Source organism: Tasmannia lanceolata, unplaced genomic scaffold, assembly GCF_043159265.1.
Source record: "Tasmannia lanceolata isolate RefF3 unplaced genomic scaffold, GAP_Taslan_0.1 ptg000018l, whole genome shotgun sequence".
NCBI lineage: Eukaryota > Viridiplantae > Streptophyta > Magnoliopsida > Canellales > Winteraceae > Tasmannia > Tasmannia lanceolata.
The window spans coordinates 47,116,064-47,139,338 of record NW_027518695.1 but is presented as its reverse complement, the minus strand read 5'-3'; the positions used below and the strand labels follow the sequence as shown (position 1 = coordinate 47,139,338).

At 41.3% G+C, this 23,275-nt stretch overlaps 2 protein-coding genes across 2 annotated transcripts; one reads left to right on the top strand and one right to left on the bottom strand.

Moving 5' to 3' along the window:
* The first annotated feature begins 2,210 nt into the window (after positions 1–2,210).
* Positions 2,211–2,660, top strand: LOC143850363 (uncharacterized). Its single transcript, XM_077359622.1, has one exon. It carries the CDS (start codon positions 2,211–2,213, stop codon positions 2,658–2,660), a length of 450 nt encoding a protein of 149 aa, XP_077215737.1.
* An 8,512-nt stretch (positions 2,661–11,172) lies between these two features.
* LOC143851572 (small ribosomal subunit protein uS14z/uS14y/uS14x) lies at positions 11,173–21,066 on the bottom strand. The gene is made up of 3 exons (XM_077361046.1): positions 20,894–21,066; positions 16,825–16,924; positions 11,173–11,393 (listed from the first exon to the last, which is right to left on the bottom strand). The coding sequence occupies exons 1-3, from the start codon at positions 20,953–20,955 to the stop codon at positions 11,385–11,387; spliced, it is 171 nt and encodes a 56-aa protein (XP_077217161.1). The 5' UTR covers positions 20,956–21,066; the 3' UTR covers positions 11,173–11,384.
* Positions 21,067–23,275: the final 2,209 nt, after the last annotated feature.

The following is a 23,275-nucleotide window of genomic DNA, read 5'->3' as shown; positions in this document are numbered from 1 at the left end:
GGGACAGATCGAACTTCCTGTCTTAGTTGGGGAACCTCCCCACCAGGCCTTCGCGATAGTTAATTTCTTGGTAGTGAGAGTCACTTCAGCCTACAACGCTATCTTAGGAAGACTCGGGCAGAACCTTCTCCGCGCCATCGCCTCAGCCTACCATTAGAAAATGAAATTCATAACACCCAGCGGTGTAGGTGAAGTGAAAGGCGACCAACCGCAGTCGAGGGAATGTTACGCGACCGCGCTAAAACGAAAAAATGCAACGGAGGCATTACTGATCGAACTGCAGGACTTGAGAGACGAAACCCGGACTACGATAAACCAACCCGCAGAAGACTTGATTCCAATTGCGTTGTAAGAAGATGATTAGGAAAAACTGGTCAGCATAGGGTCAACATTGAGCGACGATTACCGCGAAGAATTAGTGCGGTTTTGCGAAAAAATGCTAACGTATTCGCTTGGACGCCTGTTGGTATGCCTGGGATAGATCCCGATGTTATTGTGCACAAAGTCAGCGTTGACCCCACTTGCAGACCGGTGAATCCAAAAAGAAGGCATTTCGTCCCAGAGAAACAACGAGCAATTAGAGAGGAGGTGGAAAAACTCCTAAGGGATGATTTCATAGAGGAGATCAAGTACCCTGATTGGCTGGAAAATGTGGTCATGGTGAAGAAAACCAATGGAAAATGGAGAATTTGCATAGACTTCACCGATCTAAACAGAGCCTGTCCCAAGGACAGCTATCCGCTGCCCAAGATCGACCAACTGATAGATGCCACCACGGGGCGCGAGCTTCTAAGTTTTATGGATGCATTTTTCGGATACAACCAAATTCGCATGTACGAAGTAGATATCCCCAAGACTTCGTTTGTAACCGACCAGGGGATATACTGCTACCGTATAATGCCCTTTGGCCTAAAGAATGCCGGAGCAACATATCAGAGATTGGTGAACAAGATTTTCTAAGAACAAATCGGACGCAACATGGAGGTGTATGTGGACGACATGCTAGTGAAGAGCAAGGAATCTTCCAGTCACATACCCGATTTGGAAGAAGCATTCCAGGTCTTGAGGAAATACAACATGAAGCTGAATCCTTCTAAATGCACTTTCGGCGTCGCCGCGGGAAAATTTCTTGGATTCATGGTTAGCCAGAGAGGAATTGAGGCGAACTTGGAGAAAATTTAGGCAGTGGTCGATCTAACTCCGCTCACTACCATAAGGGAAATTCAAAAGCTAACGGGGATGGTAGCCGCGTTGGGACACTTCATCTCTAAATCGGGGGAAAGATGCCTGCCATTCTTCAACTCGTTCAAGGGAATTAAAGCAGGCCCATGGACTTCGGAATGCCAGAGTGCTTTTGAAGAACTGAAGTTATACCTATCGGCACCGCCCATGATTAGCAAACCTGAACCCGGTGAAGAGCTGACGTTGTACCTATCGGCGAATCCGGTAGCGTTGGCAACCGTTCTGATCAGAGAAGACCAGAACCAACAGAAACTGATCTACTACGTTAGCAAAGTTTTACATGAGGCCGAGACCAGATATCAAAAGGCAGAGAAGTTGGCTTACGCTCTTGTAATGGCTGCCAGAAAGCTCAGGCCGTATTTCCAGGCCCACACCATCAAAGTTATGACTGACCAACCGCTGAGGCAAATTCTCCATCGCTTGGACACCTCGGGGCGGTTAGTATGTTGGGAAAGCTTAGTGAATTCGACATTAGGTTTCTGCCCCGGCCGGTGATAAAGGCCTAAGTCTTGGCCGATTTCATTGTCGAATGCACTATGCCAGCTGATGCCGAAAGAAATCAACCTCCGAGTGAAGAAGTCGACAAGACACTCGGGGGGCAAAGCGATGCAACCTCCGATCAACCTCTGGATAAAGAAGCTAATACACTCGGAGAAACCAGTGGAATTGGAAGAGCCGAGGAAAAAGACAAAATGGAGGAAGAGCCGCTCTGGGAATTACACTTGGATGGATCATCGAATTACCTGGGAAGCGGAGTAGGACTAATCCTCACAGGACCAGGGAACTTCGTCATGGACTACGCCGTAAGGTTCGGGTTCAAGGCCTCAAACAATGAGGCGGAGTACGAGGCGCTTCTGGCCGGAATGAAGTTGGCAATCCAAACCCGGGCCTGAAGATTGAAAGCGTACAGCGACTCCAAGCTGGTCATTAAACAGATATAGGGATCCTACGAGGCGCGCGACGACTGCATGCGCAAATACCTGGCACAAGTTCGCACACTCGCCGATAAGTTTACAAGCTTTGAGGTAATGCGTGTCCCGAGAACGGAGAATGAGAAAGCAGATATACTCTCCAAACTCGCGGCCTCCGGGTATATCGCTCTGGGAAACATATGTGTGGAATTCCTGAAAATATTCTGCATTGAGAGTGAAGTCATCGAAGCAATGCAGGTAGATCACGAACCGTGTTCGATGGACGACATTATCAATTACTTGCGCAGTGGCGAACTCCCCGAAGAGAAAAAGAAAGCACGTCAGGTGACTCAGAGATCGGCAAGATTCTCACTCGACGGAGAAAATATTTACAAAAGATTGTATACCCACCCGTACCTAAAATGTCTCCGACCCAGCGATGCTGCCTACACTCTCCAGGAGACTCATGAGGGGATCTGCGAAGAACATCTAGGGGCAAAGCACTAGCCATCAAGGTATTGCTTAGGGGCCTATATTGGCCGACCTTGAGGCAAGATGCTCTGGATCTAGTAAAGAAATGCGAGAAGTGTCAGAAATTCTCATCTGTCAGTCACCAACCCGCCGTTCCAATGACCCCCATAATCAGCCCCCTTCCATTTGCTGTATGGGGAATGGATATCTTGGGGCCCTTCCCACCAGCTTCTGGAGGGCGAGAATTTGTGGTAGTCACAATAGACTACTTCACGAAGTGGGTGAAAGCAGAGCCCCTTGCTAAAATCACTGAACAGAATATCCAAGCATTTTTCTTGAAATCCGTGGTTTGCCGATTCAGAATCCCCCGAGCTCTTATAACGAACAACAGCAAGCAGTTCGACAACAAAAAATTCAGAAAATTCTGTACAGACCTCAAGATTGAGCAGCGATTCACCTCCGTCGCCCGCCCTCAAACCAATGGGCAGACGAAAGTCACGAACAAAATCCTCCTCCAAGGCATCAAGAAAAGGTTAGATGAAAAGGCAGGACGATGGGCCGATGAGTTGTACCACTTCTTATGGGCATACCGCACCACTCCGCGTTCCACCAAGGGAGAATCCCCTTTCAACCTAACTTTTGGAACCGAAGCCATAATCCCGATCGACATCAGCGTTCCCTCACCGCATGTAACCTGCTTCAACGAACAATTAAATGGAGGCGGGCTCCGGGCCAATCTAGACTTACTTGAAGAAGTACGTGAAGAGTCTCAGATCCGATCAGCGGCGTACAAGCAGAGGGTGTCCTGCTACCATGACACCAAAATCCGCCCCAGAGAATACCGTGGGTGACTTGGTCCTGAGGAGAGCTACAGTATCCCAGCCAAGAAAGGCCGAAAAACTCTCCAGCACTTGGGAAGGGCCATACAAAGTGGTCGAAGTTATCCGGCCTGGTAGTTACAAGCTGAAGACTCTCGACGAGAACCAGCTCCCCCATGCCTGGAACTCCAAGAACTTGAGGAAGTACTACCAGTAGCCCATCAAAGGAGCGTCCTCATGAGAAGGAAAAAATATGTATACAGATGTAATCGCCCTAAAATTTGTGCAATTAATGAAAATATCACGGCATTTTACAAATTCGTTCACCTCGCACTAATATTAACTTGGTTCACTTCGACCATTTCCATTAAGACCGGAAATATATTTCTGGTCGGGATGTGTTGAAGCCTAAAACCAATAAAGCGCTCGATGAAAGCCCGAGTCATTTAGCTCGGGCTAACTTGGTTCACCTCGACCATTTCCATTAAGACCGGAAATATATTTTTGGTCGGGATTGGTTGAAGCCTAGAACCAATAAGGTGCTCGATGAAAGCCCAAGTCATTTAGCTCGGGCTAACTCTGTTCACTTCGACCATTTCCATTTAGACTGGAAATATATTTCTGGTCAGGATTGGTGTTGAAGCAGAATACCAATGAAACTTTTAAGGCCCTAGTTCTTTCACTAAGGACTTATATCACCCAAGCCGTTCTTATTGAACTTAACGATGTACCTTGAATGGATCGACATGCGTTCCCAAAGTAAAGTATACAGATTAAATGTAAACACGCATAGACTAACTCAAGCACTTGCAAAAAATCCACAAAATATATTTCTTTCAAAAAGAGCCCCATGGGCGTGGTACATCTTGGCCCGAAGCTGGTCTCCAGATCCGCAGGTGGGTCAGACTGAGTTGGAGCCAGGTGTTCAGCTTCGAGGATGGAGAGGCCGGGGGATTGACCCTGACCAGTCTCTTGGTCATCTTCGTTGGACATAGGAAGGAATACGTCCTCAAGGTTCAAGTCAGAAAACTTCGCCTTAACAAGGGATTTGCAATCGTCAAAGCCATCCCTAAACGACTCAGCAGCTAGTTCAATCAGCTCGTCCTCTTTGGCCTTCACCGCTTGGCCAGATTAGACTAGTACTTCAGTTGCCGTTTTTCAGCCAAACCAATGGCCTTTTTCGTCAACTCCTTCTGCTCATTGAGTTCTCCGGTCAAGCGCTCTATGGTAGCCCTTGCCTTCGTAACAGCCGTTTCTAAGCTGGCCTTGTCCTTCTCCAACTTACCGACCTTCTCTTCAGAAGTGTCTTGGAAAAGTAGGCAGACTTAGTCGCCAGATCAGTCCAGTAACATTGGAGCTGAAGAAAACAATACGGACTAAAGTAAGGTTCCAAGTCGTAGGCCAAAGATAGATGAACAAGCCAAACATTTCAAGAAGAAGTACCTGATAAAGAGCACTAAAGCCACAAGCCTCGACCGTCTCATTGTTCTGGTGGAGGATACGAAGCCGATCCTTGTCCAAACAACTCTTCGTGACAATCTTCTGAGCAACCCAGGCATCATCCAAGCCGCAGTCATCTTTTTTTACTCCCCACTTCGGACGAAAGGTGCTATCCGCTCCAATTCGGTTAGTAGGTGCCGCCTCCAAGCCAAGGATGGGCATATCATCATCTCAAGAACGGGTGGTTCGATCGGCCGACGACCCCTCATCCACCTTTGCAGATTTAAAGGCTGTACCGCCCTTGTCACCAAGGATGGCCTTCTCTTTATCCTGAATGGTTGGAGCAACCGGTTCAGACGGCTTTCTCTTCTGGCCTCCGCCCTTACCAAGGACGGTCTGTCGGACTTTTTCACGGGCCGATTGCTTCTGCATCTCTGCAAAGAATACAAGTAACTGAGAACGGCCTTCAAAAAAAGAAAAAAGAAAAAAAGGGGCAGTATCTGAGAACGGCCTAAGACACCTACGTGTTCGGGTAGCAGAACTAATCCCGATCTCGACCAAAATCTCCTCCCTGGAGAAGTCCGAGCAGTGAATAAGACCGTTCTCACAGATCTCATCGCGGATCATTGCTAAAGTAACCTAATCCTCGTCATCTAAAGCCGGTTTGCGACTCATGGACTTCGTGTTCACAAAAGACCAATTTGTGGAGACCGGCCAACCTTCCTCGCGTAGAAAAACCTGCTCTTCCAAGTATGAATGGAGGTAAGAATGCCAGTAATCATCCTCATCTCAGCTCGTTGGCTAATATAAATCCAACCTCCCAGTCGATGGCTTTTTAGTTGAGCGCACCTTCTGAAAAGGGGCACAGACAAGTTCCTTTGAAGACGGAGCCGCACAAGGTAAACAAAGCCGGCTATAGTCCTCCACGAGTTCGGCGCCACTTGAGCCAGACCATAGAATCTCAGCACGACGGCTATAAATGAATTTATCGGCAACCTAAGACTGGCCTTCATAGCCTCCTCGTATAGACACAAATCGATGCTATCATTACACGCCCTATCCCCCTCTATAGCCGCTCTCAAGGTAAATCAGTCAGGAATACACTACCGATCTTGAACATCACTAAGTCGAGAAGCATCAAGTGTGTTTTCCACCTGAGCGGCTGCGGTACCCTCTCTAACACCGCCCTCCATTCTCGCTGAAGCCAATAACTCGACTACTCTACTCCCAGCAAGAGAGACCGACGCTCTCCTCTCAAGGTTACTTTCCTCATCGTCTTCGGCTCCATTACTGTCGATAGTTGGGGAGTCCGGATTCTCGACCCGAACAGGACTCAGATTCAGATCCACGATGACCTCATCCGAACCTACGTCTACATCCTCCTCGTCACCCACATCGTCTGACCGACCAACCATGGACTCTTGCCCCTTCAAATTTGAGACCGATTTTGTTCTCTCTGACGAACCTGAACTGGTTCCGCTTGAGGAGGAAGACCCTCCTGAAGACGAGTTGGACCCTGAACCGGACTCTGAACTAGAACTACCACTACACATATGCGGCCAAAAAAAAAATCAGACTAGAAAATTACCTATGGGTAATCTGACCCCGAACTCAAGCAAGCCGCACCGAACTGATCAAAGAGAACAAAACGCGCTGGCAGAGCAAAGATGAAAATAAAAGTTACGGATGGTAAAAATGAGGCCCCGCAGGCCCTCTTATACTCAACCCTATCAGACGGCCGGCTGTGTCCGCCACCCATTTAGCGCCACGCGTCAGGGTATTCAATGCAGACTCGAAAAACGAAAAACCAAGTGCCAGGAATGAGACTGGAATGGAGGAAAAGCCGGAAAGGGAATAAGTAAAAACCTTCTATTTAAAAACCATCAAGTATCTCCATTTCAAAAAAAAAAACCATCAAGTATGGGAGATTCGGAAAGGAAATGAGTAAAAATCTACTCACCTAGAGTGGGAGATCGCACATAAACTAAGATCGTCTCAAGTCGTGGGGGATATAACGCAATCCACTAAACGACAAAACTGAGATCGTCTCAAGCCATGGTGGATATAACTCGATCCACTAAACGACAAAACAGAGATCGTCTCAAGCCGTGGTGGATATAACTAAATCTACTAAACGACAAAACTGAGATCGTCTCAAGCCGTGGTGGATATAACGCAATCCACTAAACGAAAAAACTGAGATCGTCTCAAGCCGTGGTGGATATAAGTCAATCCACTAAACGACAAAACGGAGATCGTCTCAAGCTGTGGTGGATATAACTTAATTTACTAAATGAAAAAACGGAGATCGTCTCAAGCCGTGGTGGATATAACTTAATCTACTAAACGACAAAACTGAGATCGTCTCAAGCCGTGGTGGATATAATGCAATCCACTAAACGACAAAACTGAGATCGTCTCAAGCCGTAGTGGATATAACGCAATCCACTAAACGACAAAATGGAGATCGTCTGGATCCGAGCTGAAATGAATAAGGAAGAATATCCAGATCGTCTCAAGCCGTGGTGGATATAACTTAATCCACTAAACGACAAAACTGAGATCGTCTCAAGCCGTTCTAGGTAAAACCAATCGGCCTCAGTTCTGAATAAATAACTGAGATCGTCTCAAGCCGTTCTGGGTAAAACCAACCGGCCTCAGTTCTGAATAAAGATTTAGATCGTCTTTGGTCGTTCTGGATAAATTCCACCGGCCTCAGCTCTGAATAATTAGCCAGATCGTCTCAAACCGTTCTTGGCAAAATCAACCGGCCTCAGTTCTGAATAAATAGCCAGATCATCTCAAGCCGTTTTGGGTAAAATCAACCGGCCTCCGTACTGAATACGGAAATCAACTTTCCAGATCAACCTAAGCTGTTCTGAACAAATTTAACGGCGCTGAACGTTAATCACAGAACCCAGTTTCAAGTTCATCGCCCAAAGCCGGCCTGAAACAAAGACATCTAGGTCGCCTGAGCAAACGGGGAGAACCCCAGTTCATCAAAGACCTGGCCACCTCCAGTATGATGCTCAAAGGAGCTTCTCCAAGTCATTACAATGACTCGAAGAACTGGGGGCAACTGATGGGGTATGTAAAACAACCCCAATCGTCATACGACACGTGTCGCCAGGGCAAACCCCTAAAATCCCTCATTCCCTAAAGGGTATCCTGGTCATTCTGCCAAACTAAAATGGAATCATCTGTTCACCTCACCCAGCCATGGGCTGACACCTATCCAAGGGCAAAGAAACAGAGGCACAATTTGGTCCAATAACAGGACGACACATGTCCCAAAAGGATAAGCAAACTTACACTCAAAGTCTCGCTATAAATAGCCCTCATAAAGACAAGGTGAGGGACTCGAATCCTAAGAAATCACTATTCATTGCTTTGGCAGTTCAGTTTCACTGACTTGAGTGTCGAAGTGCCCGTCCAGAGCAAGGACTACGGGTTGGCCTTCTGACCTCGTGTGCCATTGTGCAGGTCATTGTCTCTTCATCAGTTCAGCAATCAGGATTCTCCAGATCAACTCTTACGTCACTGCCTTATCTGTTACCAATTTCAGGCGAAACATAGGCTATGTTTGGCAATCATGAAAAAATATTCCATGAAATATTTGTGGGGCTATTTGTGAGACAGGCCCAGTAAAAGAAACTTGAGATGGGTTAGGTGAGAATGAAAAGCACATAGAAATCAGGAAAACTGAAAACCAATTTTAAGTAGGTATTTGACATTAGGCCGGGACCAACGACACACCCTGACCCCCTGAACTATATGACATTTTCACTTCTAACTCTATAGTTTCGAAGTCACCAACGACACCCCCTGAACTTTATGACAAATTTAAGTAGACCCAATCCGTTGATGGTCCGTCACTTTAACCTTACATAATGACTAAAACTAACCTGGGTTAATATTTTGAGGACAGAGAAACCCTCATCACTGGTTTTAAGCCATTTGCAAAGGGATTAGGGTTACGCCATTTCCTTCCAAGCTTGTTTTTTCCTAGTTGAAAGTTCATCCTTCTCAATGGCATTAAGTGGCTCTTCTTGAAGACATCCCTCACCACAGACAATGAAACCCTACTCCATGGCTACATCAAACCCCACATTTCAAGAAAAAAACACTAATAAAGAAAAAAAAAGCCCTTAAATATTAGGGTTTATGTGCAAAGCATGATAATGATGTGAATGAAGACAAATAAAACCCCTAAATCTAGGGTTTGTGCTGATATATAAGCGAGCGTTTGAATTTTTAGTTTTCAAGTACGAAAACCCTAATTTTTAGATGAGGAAGATGACATCATTATAGTCATTTTCTGCTCTCCGTCCACTCTGTCACGTTAAAAAAAGCCCAACGAAACCTTATGGGGTGTTGTTGGTGACTTCTAAACTATAGGATTATAAGTAAAAATGTCAAATAGTTGAGGGGTCTATCAGTATTTTCCCCTTTTTTTCTACTACTTTTCAAGGGTTGGTCACGCTCTGTCGCTTTCCACTCCAACCAACTCAAGTTTCTCCTCTCAAAGATTATTCCATTGGGATAATTTTTCACGGTTTCTAAACATGGCATAATATTACGAGAAATAATATATGGTGCCCGAACGGGCATGCTCTTGTAAGATGCACCACCCTTGATATTTGATCCAACAGCAGCACAGATTTTAAGTTGCTTCTATTGGATCAAACATCAAGGGTGGTACTTTTATCGTACTGCTTACATGAGCAATGCCCACTCGGGCACCATATAATTTCTCTAATATTACAACTAATCTAAGGTGCTGCTAGGGTGCCGGGAATTTTACTCGGAAGTTTTTGTTTCCATGGAAAATGAATCTCCAGTCTTTGGTAAACCAAATTGAAAATTTTCACTGTATATAAAAAGACAACTGCAAACCAATTTGACCCGGGAATTTTATTTTCCATGAAATATTTATCCACTGAAAAATATATTATTTTCCAGTAGGCCTTGCTAGGATTGCAGGAATTTTCTGGAGAACTTTTGAGAGGAAAATATTTCTAAAACTTTCTACTTTCCATTACAAAAAAAACAAACAATGAAACGAAACAACGATGCAATTTTCACCTAAAGGGGCCTTCAATTTATGATAATATCCCTTTAAATGAACCATAATCATATCGCTTCCCTCTAAATTGTATAAGGAAAAAATTCCCAGAAATATTAGTCTTGGAATGCAAACATGGCCAAGGCTCTATTTCTTTCCACAAAATGGGGACATTTTTGCCCATTTCACAGACTAATTTCATTTTCCCCAGATCCAAACACGATAAGCTTTGGAAATGAGCGACTATGATTTTCACTCGCGGTGAGAGGAAACAAGGGATCTTTCTTATGATTTCTTCTCTACGATCAGAGCTAACACCATTCTTTTTTTTCAAATCAAATTACGATGAGAAAATCCTCGTTGATGAAGGAATGACATTTTTAAACCGGTCAAAGAGCCAAAGAGGCAACATTCCCACATCGTCCAGTAAACTTGTCCCATAGAATGGACCATTAAAAAAATGAGAAAAATATCTTTATAAATAAGAGGGTTAAGATTGCCCAATAAGGATTTCAGATGAAAAGCCCATCCATCATAGGACCCACTGGATGAATGGTTTGGACCACCAAGCTAAATACACAACCTATGCTTTTTAAGCAAATATATTTTTAGGGCAGTGATAAATTCCCCCATGGAAAGAAGAACACACCCCCATTTTAATAGAAATCGTTAAAGTTTTAAAGACCAGAGCGTCAACTCCAGAAGCATTAAAACTTAACGATTTCTATTAAAGGGGGTGTATTCTTCTTTCAGAATTATCACTGCCATCCAATTTACATGTGCTGGGATCCAAGCTTGCAATGAATCAACGGCTATGGATCATTTGATGAGAGTGCAACCAGGGACAACGGGACCCTGGATCATAAACCCCTCGCCCTCGCTCCAAAATCCATATTTAAAGCTCTGTACATGGAGAGCTCAACAAAACATTCACCCTTACTAAAAACCATTTGAATTTGAATCTGTAACAATTATATCTTAGATTGAGGTATCTGTTTAAATGTTCTCATACCAACTACACGAGAACTGAAATTCTAGTTCAGAAGAGCCATGGCATACATCGGATTGAAAGCATAAACGCTGACAAGAAATGGACCACATGTAGGGTTGCGACTCGGATTGGGCAGGGCGGGTTTTCCAGAACCCAACCCTACCCGAGAATATGATTATCCCTACTCGCATGCAACGGGCATCCAAACACAAGATATAAAACAAATTTGACGAGTTTTAAAAAATTTAGAGAGCTCACGTCATTAAATAAAATCAACAAACAAAATCCAGTTGTGTGAAAGTAACAGCAGGTGAGAATAACATCCCCAGTGGTAATAACTACCTAAGCATCAAGTTTAGAAACATTTCTGAATTAAACAAAGATCACAAACCCTAATCACGCCCTTCCATTGCATGCCTCGCTTAAAAAGGCCGCCTCTGCTGTCATCAACGATACTGGAAAGTTGAAAACAAGAAAAAATAACGATTGGAAAAGTCAGATTGTAACACTAGGCAAGGAAAAAGAGATCTAGTAACCATAAAAAATATAAATATATTTCAGCAATGTACTGCATTTCCACAAGGGTCCACCAATATGTGTAGCAGTAGATCATTGACAAGTACTGAAGTACTGAACTTCCTCGAAATTGCTACATATGCAATACTTGTCAAGGATTGAGAAAGTCAAGAAGAAAATTGTTTACTACAAAAATATCTTCTAGTTCCGGTGCAAAGTTTTTAACATTTCTGGTGAAGCCAACTAGTTAATTTGTCTAAAGCTGGCACTTGACATATGATAGGAGTATGCAAATAACTCATTTTGAGAAAACTGTTTCTATCCGCATAGGATTTTGGTGCGGCAAAATCTAGAGTAAAAGACGGACATATATAAGTCAATAAATGTGGTTAGAACAAGATCACAGGCAAGTATACAAATTAGATCTTAATTTGAAGTCTGTGCTACAAAAATAGATACCACCTTGTGCCAGGTAAAAGAGATGTAGTAACCATCAAATATATAGATATTTCACTAATGCACTGCAATTCCACAAGGATCCACAAATATGTGTAGCAGTATATGATTGGCAAGTATTGAACGTGCAGTAAAAAATAGGGGCCACATGAGGAAAGGCGAAGGGTTGACACAAAGTCAACAAGGAAATTGTTTACTGCTAGTTTAAAACATCTGTTTGTTAAACTTACGAGTTAGGGACTGCAGTTCCAGTGGGAAATTTGTACTTGAGATTTTTGGTTTAAGTCATCTAGTTAATTGCTAATTTGTCTAAAGCTTTTTTTCTTTTTCTTTTTCTTTTTTTGGGGGGGAATAGAAAAAGGGGGTTTTGCAAAAAAGAGTCTCCCACTATATCATATTTGCAAAAAAGAGATGTATTGTTTGCTAATTTGCAAAAGAAGTGATGGCATTTGGCCATGTTTTGCATATAACGTAATATTAACAGTCCCTTGATGGAGTACAGGCGGCAAAAAGATTTTGAATTAAGAAAAAGACAAAATAACCTCAATTCCCAAACCCCCAAAATCCTATTTTCTTTCCCAAAACATATAGGAGAGAGAGAGAGAGAGAGAGAGAGAGAGAGAGAGAGAGAGAGAGAAAGAGATGAGAGAAGGAGATGGAGAGCGCTTCACCATTTCCGCCAAGGTCGCGCTGACTAGTTTCTAGATCTTCAATTTCAGTTTCTTGAGACGGGTAGGTAAGTTATTGATTTTATTATCTTGTTTATTTTTATTTTGTGTGTACTTTTTTGTAGTTGTTTAGCTTTGTTCTTGAGTTTTCTTCTGGTTTTTTTTTTTTTTTTTTTTTTTTTTTGTATTTTTCCGGTTTTATTATCTGTTCGTGAGTTTTTATTGATCACCCAAGAGGTTCAGTTATCTGTTCTCGAGGAATTTTTTGCCCCAATTTTATTGATCTTGAGGTTTTCAAAGTTTAGCAGAATTGTTCTAGATGATTTCTTGGTCCAGTTTTACCATATGTTCTAGAGGTGTTTTTATATGGGTTTCTAATAGCGGAACCTTAGAAGCACGAAATGGGTGCATGTGCGAGTGTGGGGGCGGGGGCAGAGACGGAGAAGTGTGGGGATCTAGAAGAATCTAAGGTTTGGAGCGTCATGGGAGCGTTTATGTAATATTTTCTTCGTCTTTCAAAATTCAAGTAGATAAAAACTAGTTCTTTCTAACAATCTTCGTGTGTTGGTACACACACATACACATACAATTCAAAATTCAAGTACATCAGAAAGTAGTCATTTCTAACCATCTTAATTTATGTGCCCTCTTTCCTCGTCCCTTCAGAAGAGGCCTGCCTCCGTGCTTGCTTTAATGAAGTACTTTGAAGAGTTGGAGGGGGTTTGATGCAAGGAAGTTTGGTCATGGTGGGACTGATGGAGTAATAGGAGCATGTTGGGAGCTCCATGGGAGCGGTTTTTTTAAAGGCAAGTTAACATACTAAGAACAAAGAAAAACCGACCCAGGTGGTGAGGGTACAAACCTTCAGAAGAAGCCTGCCTCCGTGCTTGCTCTAATGAGGTACTTTGAAGAGTTGGAGTGGATTTGATACAAGGAAGTTGGTCATGGTGGGACTGATGGAGTAATAGGAGCATGTTGGGAGCTCCATAGGAGCGGTTTTTTTAAAGGCAAGTTAACATACTAAGAACAAAGAAAAACCGACCCAGGTGGTGAGGGTACAAAAGAGAAAAGAAAAAAATCAAAACACATAAGGGGGGTGAAGAAAATAAAAAAAATTCTAAGATTTGTCTATGTGCTCCCACGGATAGCCTCATTGTTTACCGATGACCTTACATGACGGATGGAGATGTTGTGATCCGCTACTCGATCCATAATCTCCTCAATGAATTGTGCGAACCTCCAGGGGTGATGATGAGAGCCACTTAGCCACCTAAATAACACGGAGAGAATCTCCCTCCAAGATTAGGCTATCCAAATCACTATTCTCTATCAATATGATCCCTTGGAGTACAACCCTCACTTCTACTTCATTGGAGTCAGTGACCCCTATTGGACCCGAGAAGGCCCATTTTGTCATCCCAAGTCCGTCCCTTGGTAAACCTCCAAAACCAGCTGGCCTTGGATTTCCCGAACTAGATCCGTCAAAGTTTAGTTTTAACTTCCCAGGATCTGGGGGCTCCTACCTAGGGGTGTGCGACTGTACTTGCTTCACAACGACACCAATCTCTCTTCCGCAACGCCAAAGATCAGAATGTGGTGTGAAAAGGATTTTCACCCACGATAGAGTTAGCGCAATTGCCTTGGTATACATGAACAATGAAACTTTGGCTACAACTCATAAAATTCTAGCATTTCTTTCCTTCCAAATCACCAACATTAGACAACAAGATTATTCCCCATAATATCATCCCCCTTTCTGGCCAGGTATCAAGGTGCCAACACTATAGTAGGTCCTCAACTTTCAGTGGGAAAACCCATGAAATGCCGAATCTCGATAAGATTTTCTTCTTGAATGCCGCGAATCTCTAAAAGATACTGCCACAAACCTCGCTCTTCCTGCAATGTACGAATAGGTGATCTACTGATTCCCCAGCCTTTATGCACAATGCACAATGGTCTATTATTAAAATTTTACGGCTTATCAAATAGTTCACTGTAAGGATCTTATCAAGGAAAGTTGTCCATCCAAATGCCCTGACTCTAGCAGGAGCTTGGATACTCCATACTCTAGCTATAAGAGATACAAGAGGGCAAGGAATGACACAAATGTAGAATGATTTTAAACTAAACACAATAGAGGAATACCAAATCCAAACCCTTTTGTCCTTTTTATTCATCCTAACGTAGCATGAGTCCAACAATTCCATAAATCGAGCCACCCTTTCTATGTCTAAGAAGTTATGTCTGAAAATGTTGCTTCAATTCCAGCTAAAGCAATCTTTTACAAAGGCTTTCCTTATATTGAGCCACTACATAAAAGTCAGGAAACACCTCCCTTAACAATGACTTGTGGCATCATTATCTTGCCAAAAGTTTACCATGTCTCCTTTGTATACTATGTATCTAATCCCCTCATAGAACTCGAATTTTTGCCTTATGATGTCCCTCCAACACGTCACCCCTTCATAGTTACATCTATCCTCTGAAATCCAATCCAATTTCTAGGAAGCACCACATATTTGCTGCCAATTACCTTTATCCTTGGCTGATTTATCTCCTCTAAGTTTCCTTATTCCAAGTCCCCCTACCGTAATGGGCTTGCACACCTCTTTCCACCTTACCAGCGGTATCTTGTCTTTTTATCCTCCCCATAGGAATCTCCTTTGGATTTGCTCTATTTGATTTATTACACTGACTGAGCATTTAAAGACCGAGAGCTAGTAGGTTGAAACGTTTGCCAGGACAGCTTTTATGAGGGTTATTCAGCCTCCCAATGCAAATTTTTGAATATTTTTAGAAATGTTTGAGAAGAGAGGGACTAGCCGTTTATGAACTCATATTAAGCTTTGATTGCTATCATTCAAAAAAATAAAGCTTCCATTGCTACTAGATTTTGTTGTATTCAAGTATAACATCTTGTCTCAAGTACCAATAGCCCACTTTCATTACTAATAGATTACTTGGGCTATGTGAGAATCATCGTTCATTACTCATTGTAATCCAACGTAACTACCTATTTTCTTAAATGAGCAATGTAACTACCTTACTACGACATAATGAGTCTCATCTTTGATTGATCCAAAGAGTCCACTTGATACCTTTAAAAGAAAGGGTCTACTTGATAGGCCTTGCTTTAGATCTCCAATGCACCAAAAATCAGACCAATAATCCAATCTTGACACCCGATATTATGTTATTTTGTTGTTAGGTGCAAAACTATCATAGGTTGAAATCAGCTGGGCGTAGAACTTGGGTCAAGTTGGGTTGATCTTTTGCAAAAAATGAATTGGAATCAACCAAACCCGACCCGATTTTAAAGTAAAATCTCAACCAAAATTCCCAATAATCAACCTGACTTTCACCACTAAAATCAACAACAAAATCCCAAAAATCAACCTGGGTTGCACCACTAAAATCATCAACCAAACAATACACATTATGATATTATATGGAAGTGGGAGATACAAAACAATGGCCAGCAACTGAATTATCCTGATCAAGCAAAGCCAAAGGTGTGCTATATTGGGTACGCCACGTTATATCAAGTGAAGAAGGAACATGCCCAAGTGAAAAAAAGGGTATCTACAGAATCAAAAGTAAAACACAGGGAGAAATGGCTGGCGTGCAAATTGGCTCATTTAAAAACCAAGGGGTGTGGGGAGATCATAATGCCACGCCTAGAATTCTTTAAATAAAGGGTAACTTGTCTTATTTTCATATAAAATCGTCTGCTGTTTGAATTAAGACCATCAACTTAACCTCATTTGAAAAACATGGCCAAAAGCCATGACTTCTTTTGCAAATATGCAAACTATATGCTTTTTGCAAATACGATATAGTGGGGGACTCTTTTATGCCAAAACTCCATAGAAAAAACTAGGCCAAATAGGATGAGATTAAAGGGGGATAGACTATGTCAATATGATAGGATTATGAAAAGAAGAACAAGTTTTGGCAGGGTTCTACTCTTTGAGAAAACCACTTGCTTCCGCATAAGATTTTGGTGTGGTAAAATCTAGAGTACAAGATGGTGGTACAGAAGTCATTAAATGTGGCTAGGACAAGATCATAGGCAAGTACACACATTAGATAGCACGGTCTATCTGTGGGTAATAATATACTACATAACATTATTTAAACTTTGACATTCAAAGGTAAAATGTATGCAGGATGGACCCAAGGTTGGTACAGACAGAGGTAGAGAATAGTTCAAATCATGTCATCACCTGTAAGCATAAACATTTACCTTGATAAAGCCAATCTCCTTGGCATTGCTGCGGAAACATTGCCTGCAACACATGAGCCCATACTTTCTGATCAACCCATGCACGTTTCCACAAACACGGCTGAACAAACAAATAAATAAACAAAAAGATTCTTAGTACCAAAAAAAGGAATAAGGAACACATCCTATAAAACTCGAAGTACCTTTTTAATTTTGTATTGCAGAACCTAGTTTATAAGTAAATAACTATAAGAGCAGAACTTAAGTTTTCTGAATTAAGGAAGACTTTTTTTAGGTGTGTATGTGGTGGGTGGGGGGCATCTTTTCATGCTCCACGTGTGATTTGACCAAAGTTGATGTGGTTAAACCAAAAGCCCATATCAAAGAAAACACATTTACATAAGTTTAGATAATGTGCAATCCCATGGTTACTTGGTGCACATCTTAAACCAGTAGTGTATTTTTTTTCTTGAAGAATCAAGTTGATGGTGCATTAAAAGATGTTTTACTATAATATCTCCTGCTAGGTAATTTTCTCTAAGATACCACTGTTGCTGCTATTTTAAACTGATTGAATTTGACCTTCAGAAGAACTGGGAGATCCAAAATAAGAAAAATTAGTATTTAACAATTTTGAATTAATAGATGAAGTTTGTCTTTATGCTTAGGTGTCACTTTATTAAATTGAGATAGAGAAGTATTCAGTCTAGAGAAGGATCAAGTTAAGAACGTTTTCAATGAGTATTTTTTATGTTATATTTTAGTTTTAGGGTTGCTATATAAGTCGGTTTAGGGCCTTCGGGTAGACCAAAACCTGATAACAATACTTGAAGATAAGCCCTCTAACACAATGCAAGGGCGTTCCCTACCATATGAACAACAAAAGCATTAGTGTTTGTAGCAGGTACTAGACAATTTTGTTTCAAATCAGTTCCTACAACATGGATTGATCGTCTGATTTTCATTGCTCACCCTTTTTTAAAGATGGATCAAAGGATCCAACTTTCTTGGTAGTTGCTGCTTTGACCCAATCATCGTTGTGTCAACATCATAAATGCAACAATGCAACAAGCAACTCCAATTCATTTTGCGTTCATCACGAATCAAAACCAAATTATAGGCACATATCTTGGAAAATCACAACTCGCACAAGAAACCTCCTATGATAAATACAACACAGACAAAAAAGACTGATTGGTGCAGCCAATCAACCCAAGAGGAGAGATCGTGCACACATCTGCGCTCAAAGTCTTCCTCAAACTCAAAAGGCTTCCACTCTTTTCAAAGCATGAGGAAAAAATCCCCCCTACTTTGCATGTTTTACCCTTAAATGACAATACTTCAATAGAAGTATAAAATTACTAGTACACCCATTAGTGCTTCCCTTATCCATGTCCAAATAAGTAACATACAATAATGCTTCCCTTATTCACGTTCAAATAAGAAACAAAGGTAAATGAGAAATGGATAAGCTAACAAAAGGGAATTATCTCTCCTTTATGGCTTGGACCATTAGTCTTGATGAAGTCATCACTTGGCCAGCCCTCTACGGCTGCTTCATGATCTAGCATGGGACCTATGGATGGGGTGTAGCATTGGGGATTCCCAAGAGGTCAATCATAGTAGAACTGATCTCATAGGATGGCTTGTACACCATGCCAATCAGACAATCCTGACACCGGTAAAATGTATTTTTGATCGTTGAATGCAGACGGTAAAAAATTATGTATGCCAACCATCGACATTCAAATGCCAAAATTATATATTATTGGAAATTAGAATTGTCAGAACGGCATGGGCTATAGGCTATTGGAGATCAACATTAGACCTCGCTGATGTCCAGCCCAGACCACCCACACTAAAGCACTCCTCTATGTGAGGATTTAGTGTGTTTGCAATATCAACAAGAGATTATTTAAACTATACTACCCGCAACTTCTTAATATGGCAGCACACCATTGTAATTTCCAATTAGAATGCTTGAATCTTGTGCATCATCATAAATATTGAAATTTCTAGGATTTGCTACAAAAGTATTAATGTTACGAGTTTTTATAAGGTGCCCAAGTGTGAAGTCCAGTGCAGGCGATACGTGCCCTTGATATTTGACCCAACAACAGCCTCTTAAAAAGTGGGCTGCTGTTGGATCAAATATCAAGTCACGGTATATAATTTCTCTAATGTTACATTCACAACAGCAGATCGTATAAGCTTTACTATCGGCAGAGTCTTAACTCTCAACTATAGAAACTAATCGATAACTGGGAGCTTGCATCTTATCAACCATAATGGTTTGAATATTTTAGGTATAGCTCAGTAGTTTTTCTAAGCCAAGAAATACCAAAGTAGTTTTGACAAATAGAAATCATTTCAAAACAACAAGGTAACAGTATTAATGCTATGTTTTTTGCAGTGGTAATACTATGCTATGCCAACTAATCCAGTTGGCTTCACCGGAAGCAAGGTTTTAAATTTCAGCCGAAACGTCAGTTTGCATAGGTTCGTGCACAGATTTATGTTCAATAATCCCTGGGGCTTTCACTTCGACACAGCCAAAATATTTCGGTTTCCGCCAAGGCTGAAACGAAATTTACATAAAATCAATTTTTTACAAGATTTCAGCAAAATTTCAGAAATTTCAGCAAACTTTAGGTTGAAGTTTTACATTTTTACCCCTTTTTACAAAATTTCCACCAAAATTTTAAAAATGTCAACCGAAATGTTGTGATTTCCACTGAAATTTACGAGACTGAAATCGCCGAAATTTCTGTATTTTACACATTTCAGAAAAAAATTTAAAAAAAAACGAAATTATTATCACATTTTTACATGATTTCGCCAAAAATTTCCACCGAGACAAAAAATATTCAGTTTTGGTGGTGACAGAAACCAAAATTTAAAATCTTGACTGAAAGTTGGTGAGATAAAAGGGCCGGCTTGCGTTTTTCTAATGGATTGGGATCAAGGAGACCCAAGCATGCATGTGAGGAGATAGAAATACGAGACAACAAGCATGCTTTTTAAACTCAAAATACTCAATCGAGTACCAGACCCAAATTCCACGTTTATTTAATCAAAATACCCAACACCGATGCAAAGCCACAGAATTCTTCGAGCAAATATGAACATGGTTTATTAAACTTGATTGAATACATAAAAACCTGAGCAAGTATGTGATTTTTTTTTTTGAATGGTAAGTATGTGAAAATATGGAACGACGAGACAAGCAAAAAGCTTTTAAAACTCAAAACGCTCAATTGAGTAGCAAATAGGGTTTCACTTCCAATAATACCAAAAGTCCCACACTGATGCAAGCCACGCAATCCTTCGAGCAAAAAAAAAAAGAATAAAATGTTTCAAAAACACAAACAAACATGTTAAACAAAACCTGAGACTTCGAGGTAGAACATGATCTCACTTCAGGAACATCAATACCAAAAGAAGAAACAAAAAATTGAAGACAAAAACCCGTCAATAAATAAGAAGAGAACAACTCAACTCAACTAAGCCTTTGTCTCAAACTTTGGGGTCTGCTAATGAATCCTTTAGAAAATTTTCATGAAGAAGGTGAAAGGATCTACCTGGCTCAAATTGACTAAGTCTAATCCTGACACTAGAGAAATAGACCCAAAATGTTAAGAATCCAATGTGGTTCGTAACGGAATTGACCTTCTTAGAGAGAAGATCAGCCTCTTGATCCACTTCGAGGGAGCGCCCCCTCACTCCTTTGCTTTTTGTTTTTTTTTTCTGAAAATGAAGGGTTAGTCCTCCTTTGTGCTCCAAAGGCACACTTTCTGGAATAGGTTTCTTCGTTGATTCAAGAAAGGCTAAGTACACATTATTTATAGAAAACCCCTAATCTAGCTAAAGAGCTAGAGAGCAACCCAGAACACAAACAAACTTATTTCACCTTAAGTGGAACCCATTTAGTTGCGTAACACAGAATACAAACATAAGCAGTAATGATAGTAACAATAGGGAAGTATTCACAGAATGAGAGAACGATCAACTTAAAGCAAGGAACAAACAAAAAAGGAAAAAGAGTGTAAAATAGATGAAAAACACGAGAAAGAGAAGTAGATTATGTTACCATGCGCGAGATCCGGGGCCATAGTTCTTGGGGTGAGAATTCCAGACATTAGAGTGACCCATTTGGGAAAAAAACAAGGCGAGAATGGACGTGAAACTAGATGCCTCTCTGCAAATCTCAAAACCCTAAAATACAAACCAAACCCTAAAACTCCATTTTATAGGCGAGCAATCCCTCTACATTGGCTTCAAGAGTGCAATTACTAATTTGGACATCGGACTCAAAATCATGGCCTTGGTGGGTCTCATTAAATTAAATGTATCACACGCGCTAAAATTGCGGTGGATCAGATGATCAGAACCGACCAATCGGTCACCCATCTGCTAACTATCCATTGGATGGTTAGGATTTATCAATGATAAGTATGGCTAGGTTTGATCGCATTAAACATGGGGACCACATAAGAATAGTGTATTTGATTGGCTTCTGCCTCACAATTCTCCACATCTCCCTAGCCCCACGCCCCCCCCCCCCCCCCACACACCTCTCTCTCTCTCTCTCTCTCTCAACTTCTCAAGACTTGTAAGCTAATATTCCATGGAAAAAATGTCATGGTTGTGTTAGGTCTAAAATGCCCCCAGTGGGGTCGGGTCAATGCACAGTGTGTAGGGTGTGTGTGGTGATGCGCGGGCATGCCAGCCTCCAGAGAGGCAAGAAATTGAAAACTCAATTCGAGGGGTCAACGACCGAAATGTTTGTATCGCCTGAGATAGGATTTCAGGCGTTTGAGAAGAAGAGGGGAATGACATATCTTCCTTGAGCTCTACCTTTACAGAGGTGGAAAGGACTTTTTATAGTACAAACATGACACCAAAAGTGGAGATGTCGATACAGGCAGAATGTGAACGATACATCGACACGCGCAAAACGTGAATGACTCGCGATTGGTCAAGAAACTTCGATGTGCACAGGACGCAAATGATGTCATTGATGCACGCAGAATGCAAACAACTCTTAGGGTCGACGGACTGTCCGACTCAGCTAGACAACAGAACGGCATAAACAAATGCCAGTGCGAATGATAGTTGAATTAAAGAGAAAGACTCACCTGGGAAGACGATTACATTGCTTCCTTAATCTAGATAAAAGCTACAACTACGAAAGGTAAAAAGTATAGTGCTGGAAAAGTAAAGAATAAAATGCTAAAACAAGTTTGGATTTGGTTGTAGGACCTCTTCCTTGGAGACAGACTTTTCCTTATGTAGCTTTATTCAGGTAATCGCTCCTCATTACCCTATGTTCTCTAGAAGAGCACTTTTTAGTAACTACCATTACAGACTCCCTTATTTTCATGTCCACCATTCTTCCAGGTGGTTATCATCCACCTTCCCTCAATTGGCAACTGCAATGCCACTTTGTTGACCTGATCAATCCGAAAAATCGCTTAGCAAATTGGTCCCACTTGACTGATTGGACACAAAGATAGGTATAATTAAAAGGGAACTTTTGATAATTGTACGGTCATGTGGGACCCGATCCCACGAGAGAGGCGGCGCAACCCGCCTCCCTCTTTTGGTCTCTCATACCCACACGGGTGGTGTGTGCTTTTTATTATTGATTTAATTAATCTTTTCCGTGAACTTGGGATTACTAAAGCAATCCGAATTTCACGCAAAAGAGAATGACAGAGTGGCCACCTAGATCAGAGATCTAGGACCCATAAGTGACCAGAAATCTAGATTCGTTACCTGATTACGAGAATGGAAGGTATGGGGTATTACCATCACATGCACCATTCTTGTCTGATAATCCAGTCTTCAATTTTAAAAGTTAACTCTCTTGAATTTCTTTTAAATGGCTCATTTAACTCTATATTAATGTGCGAACTATGTGGCATGCATCATAAAATCTAATTTCAATATAATCCTTATAATTTCAATATAATCCTTAATGTATCTCTTGATTTTCTTGATTGGTTTGAATTCAATCTATATGAGAGTTCTCCTAAATTCTAATTTCAGAATATCCTAAGTATTTTAATTAATTCAATTAAGAGAAGAAATAAGTAAATTATCCTAAAACCCCACATGTGAGAAGGGCCGACTCGTACTCGGTATGCCATTCAAAGCATCCAAAACTGCCTACGTATCCAAGCCTCACTGGAATTAGAGTCGATCGTTGTTCGGTGCCTAAACTAAGCTATATGCCTAAGACATCTAGGACACTAATCTAGACTGGATTGACTGTTTCAACAGTTTTCAAGAGATTATTTAATTCAAGTTGAGTAGATTTTATAATCCTCGGACTCCATCTAAGATGCTATATGGTCTTATCTTAGACTAATACAGGTGAACCTACATCATAGGTAACTAGACTTGTCCTATGGGAAAAATAAGTTAACTAGTATAACTAGATCTATGACTCAATTGCTAATAATAGCAA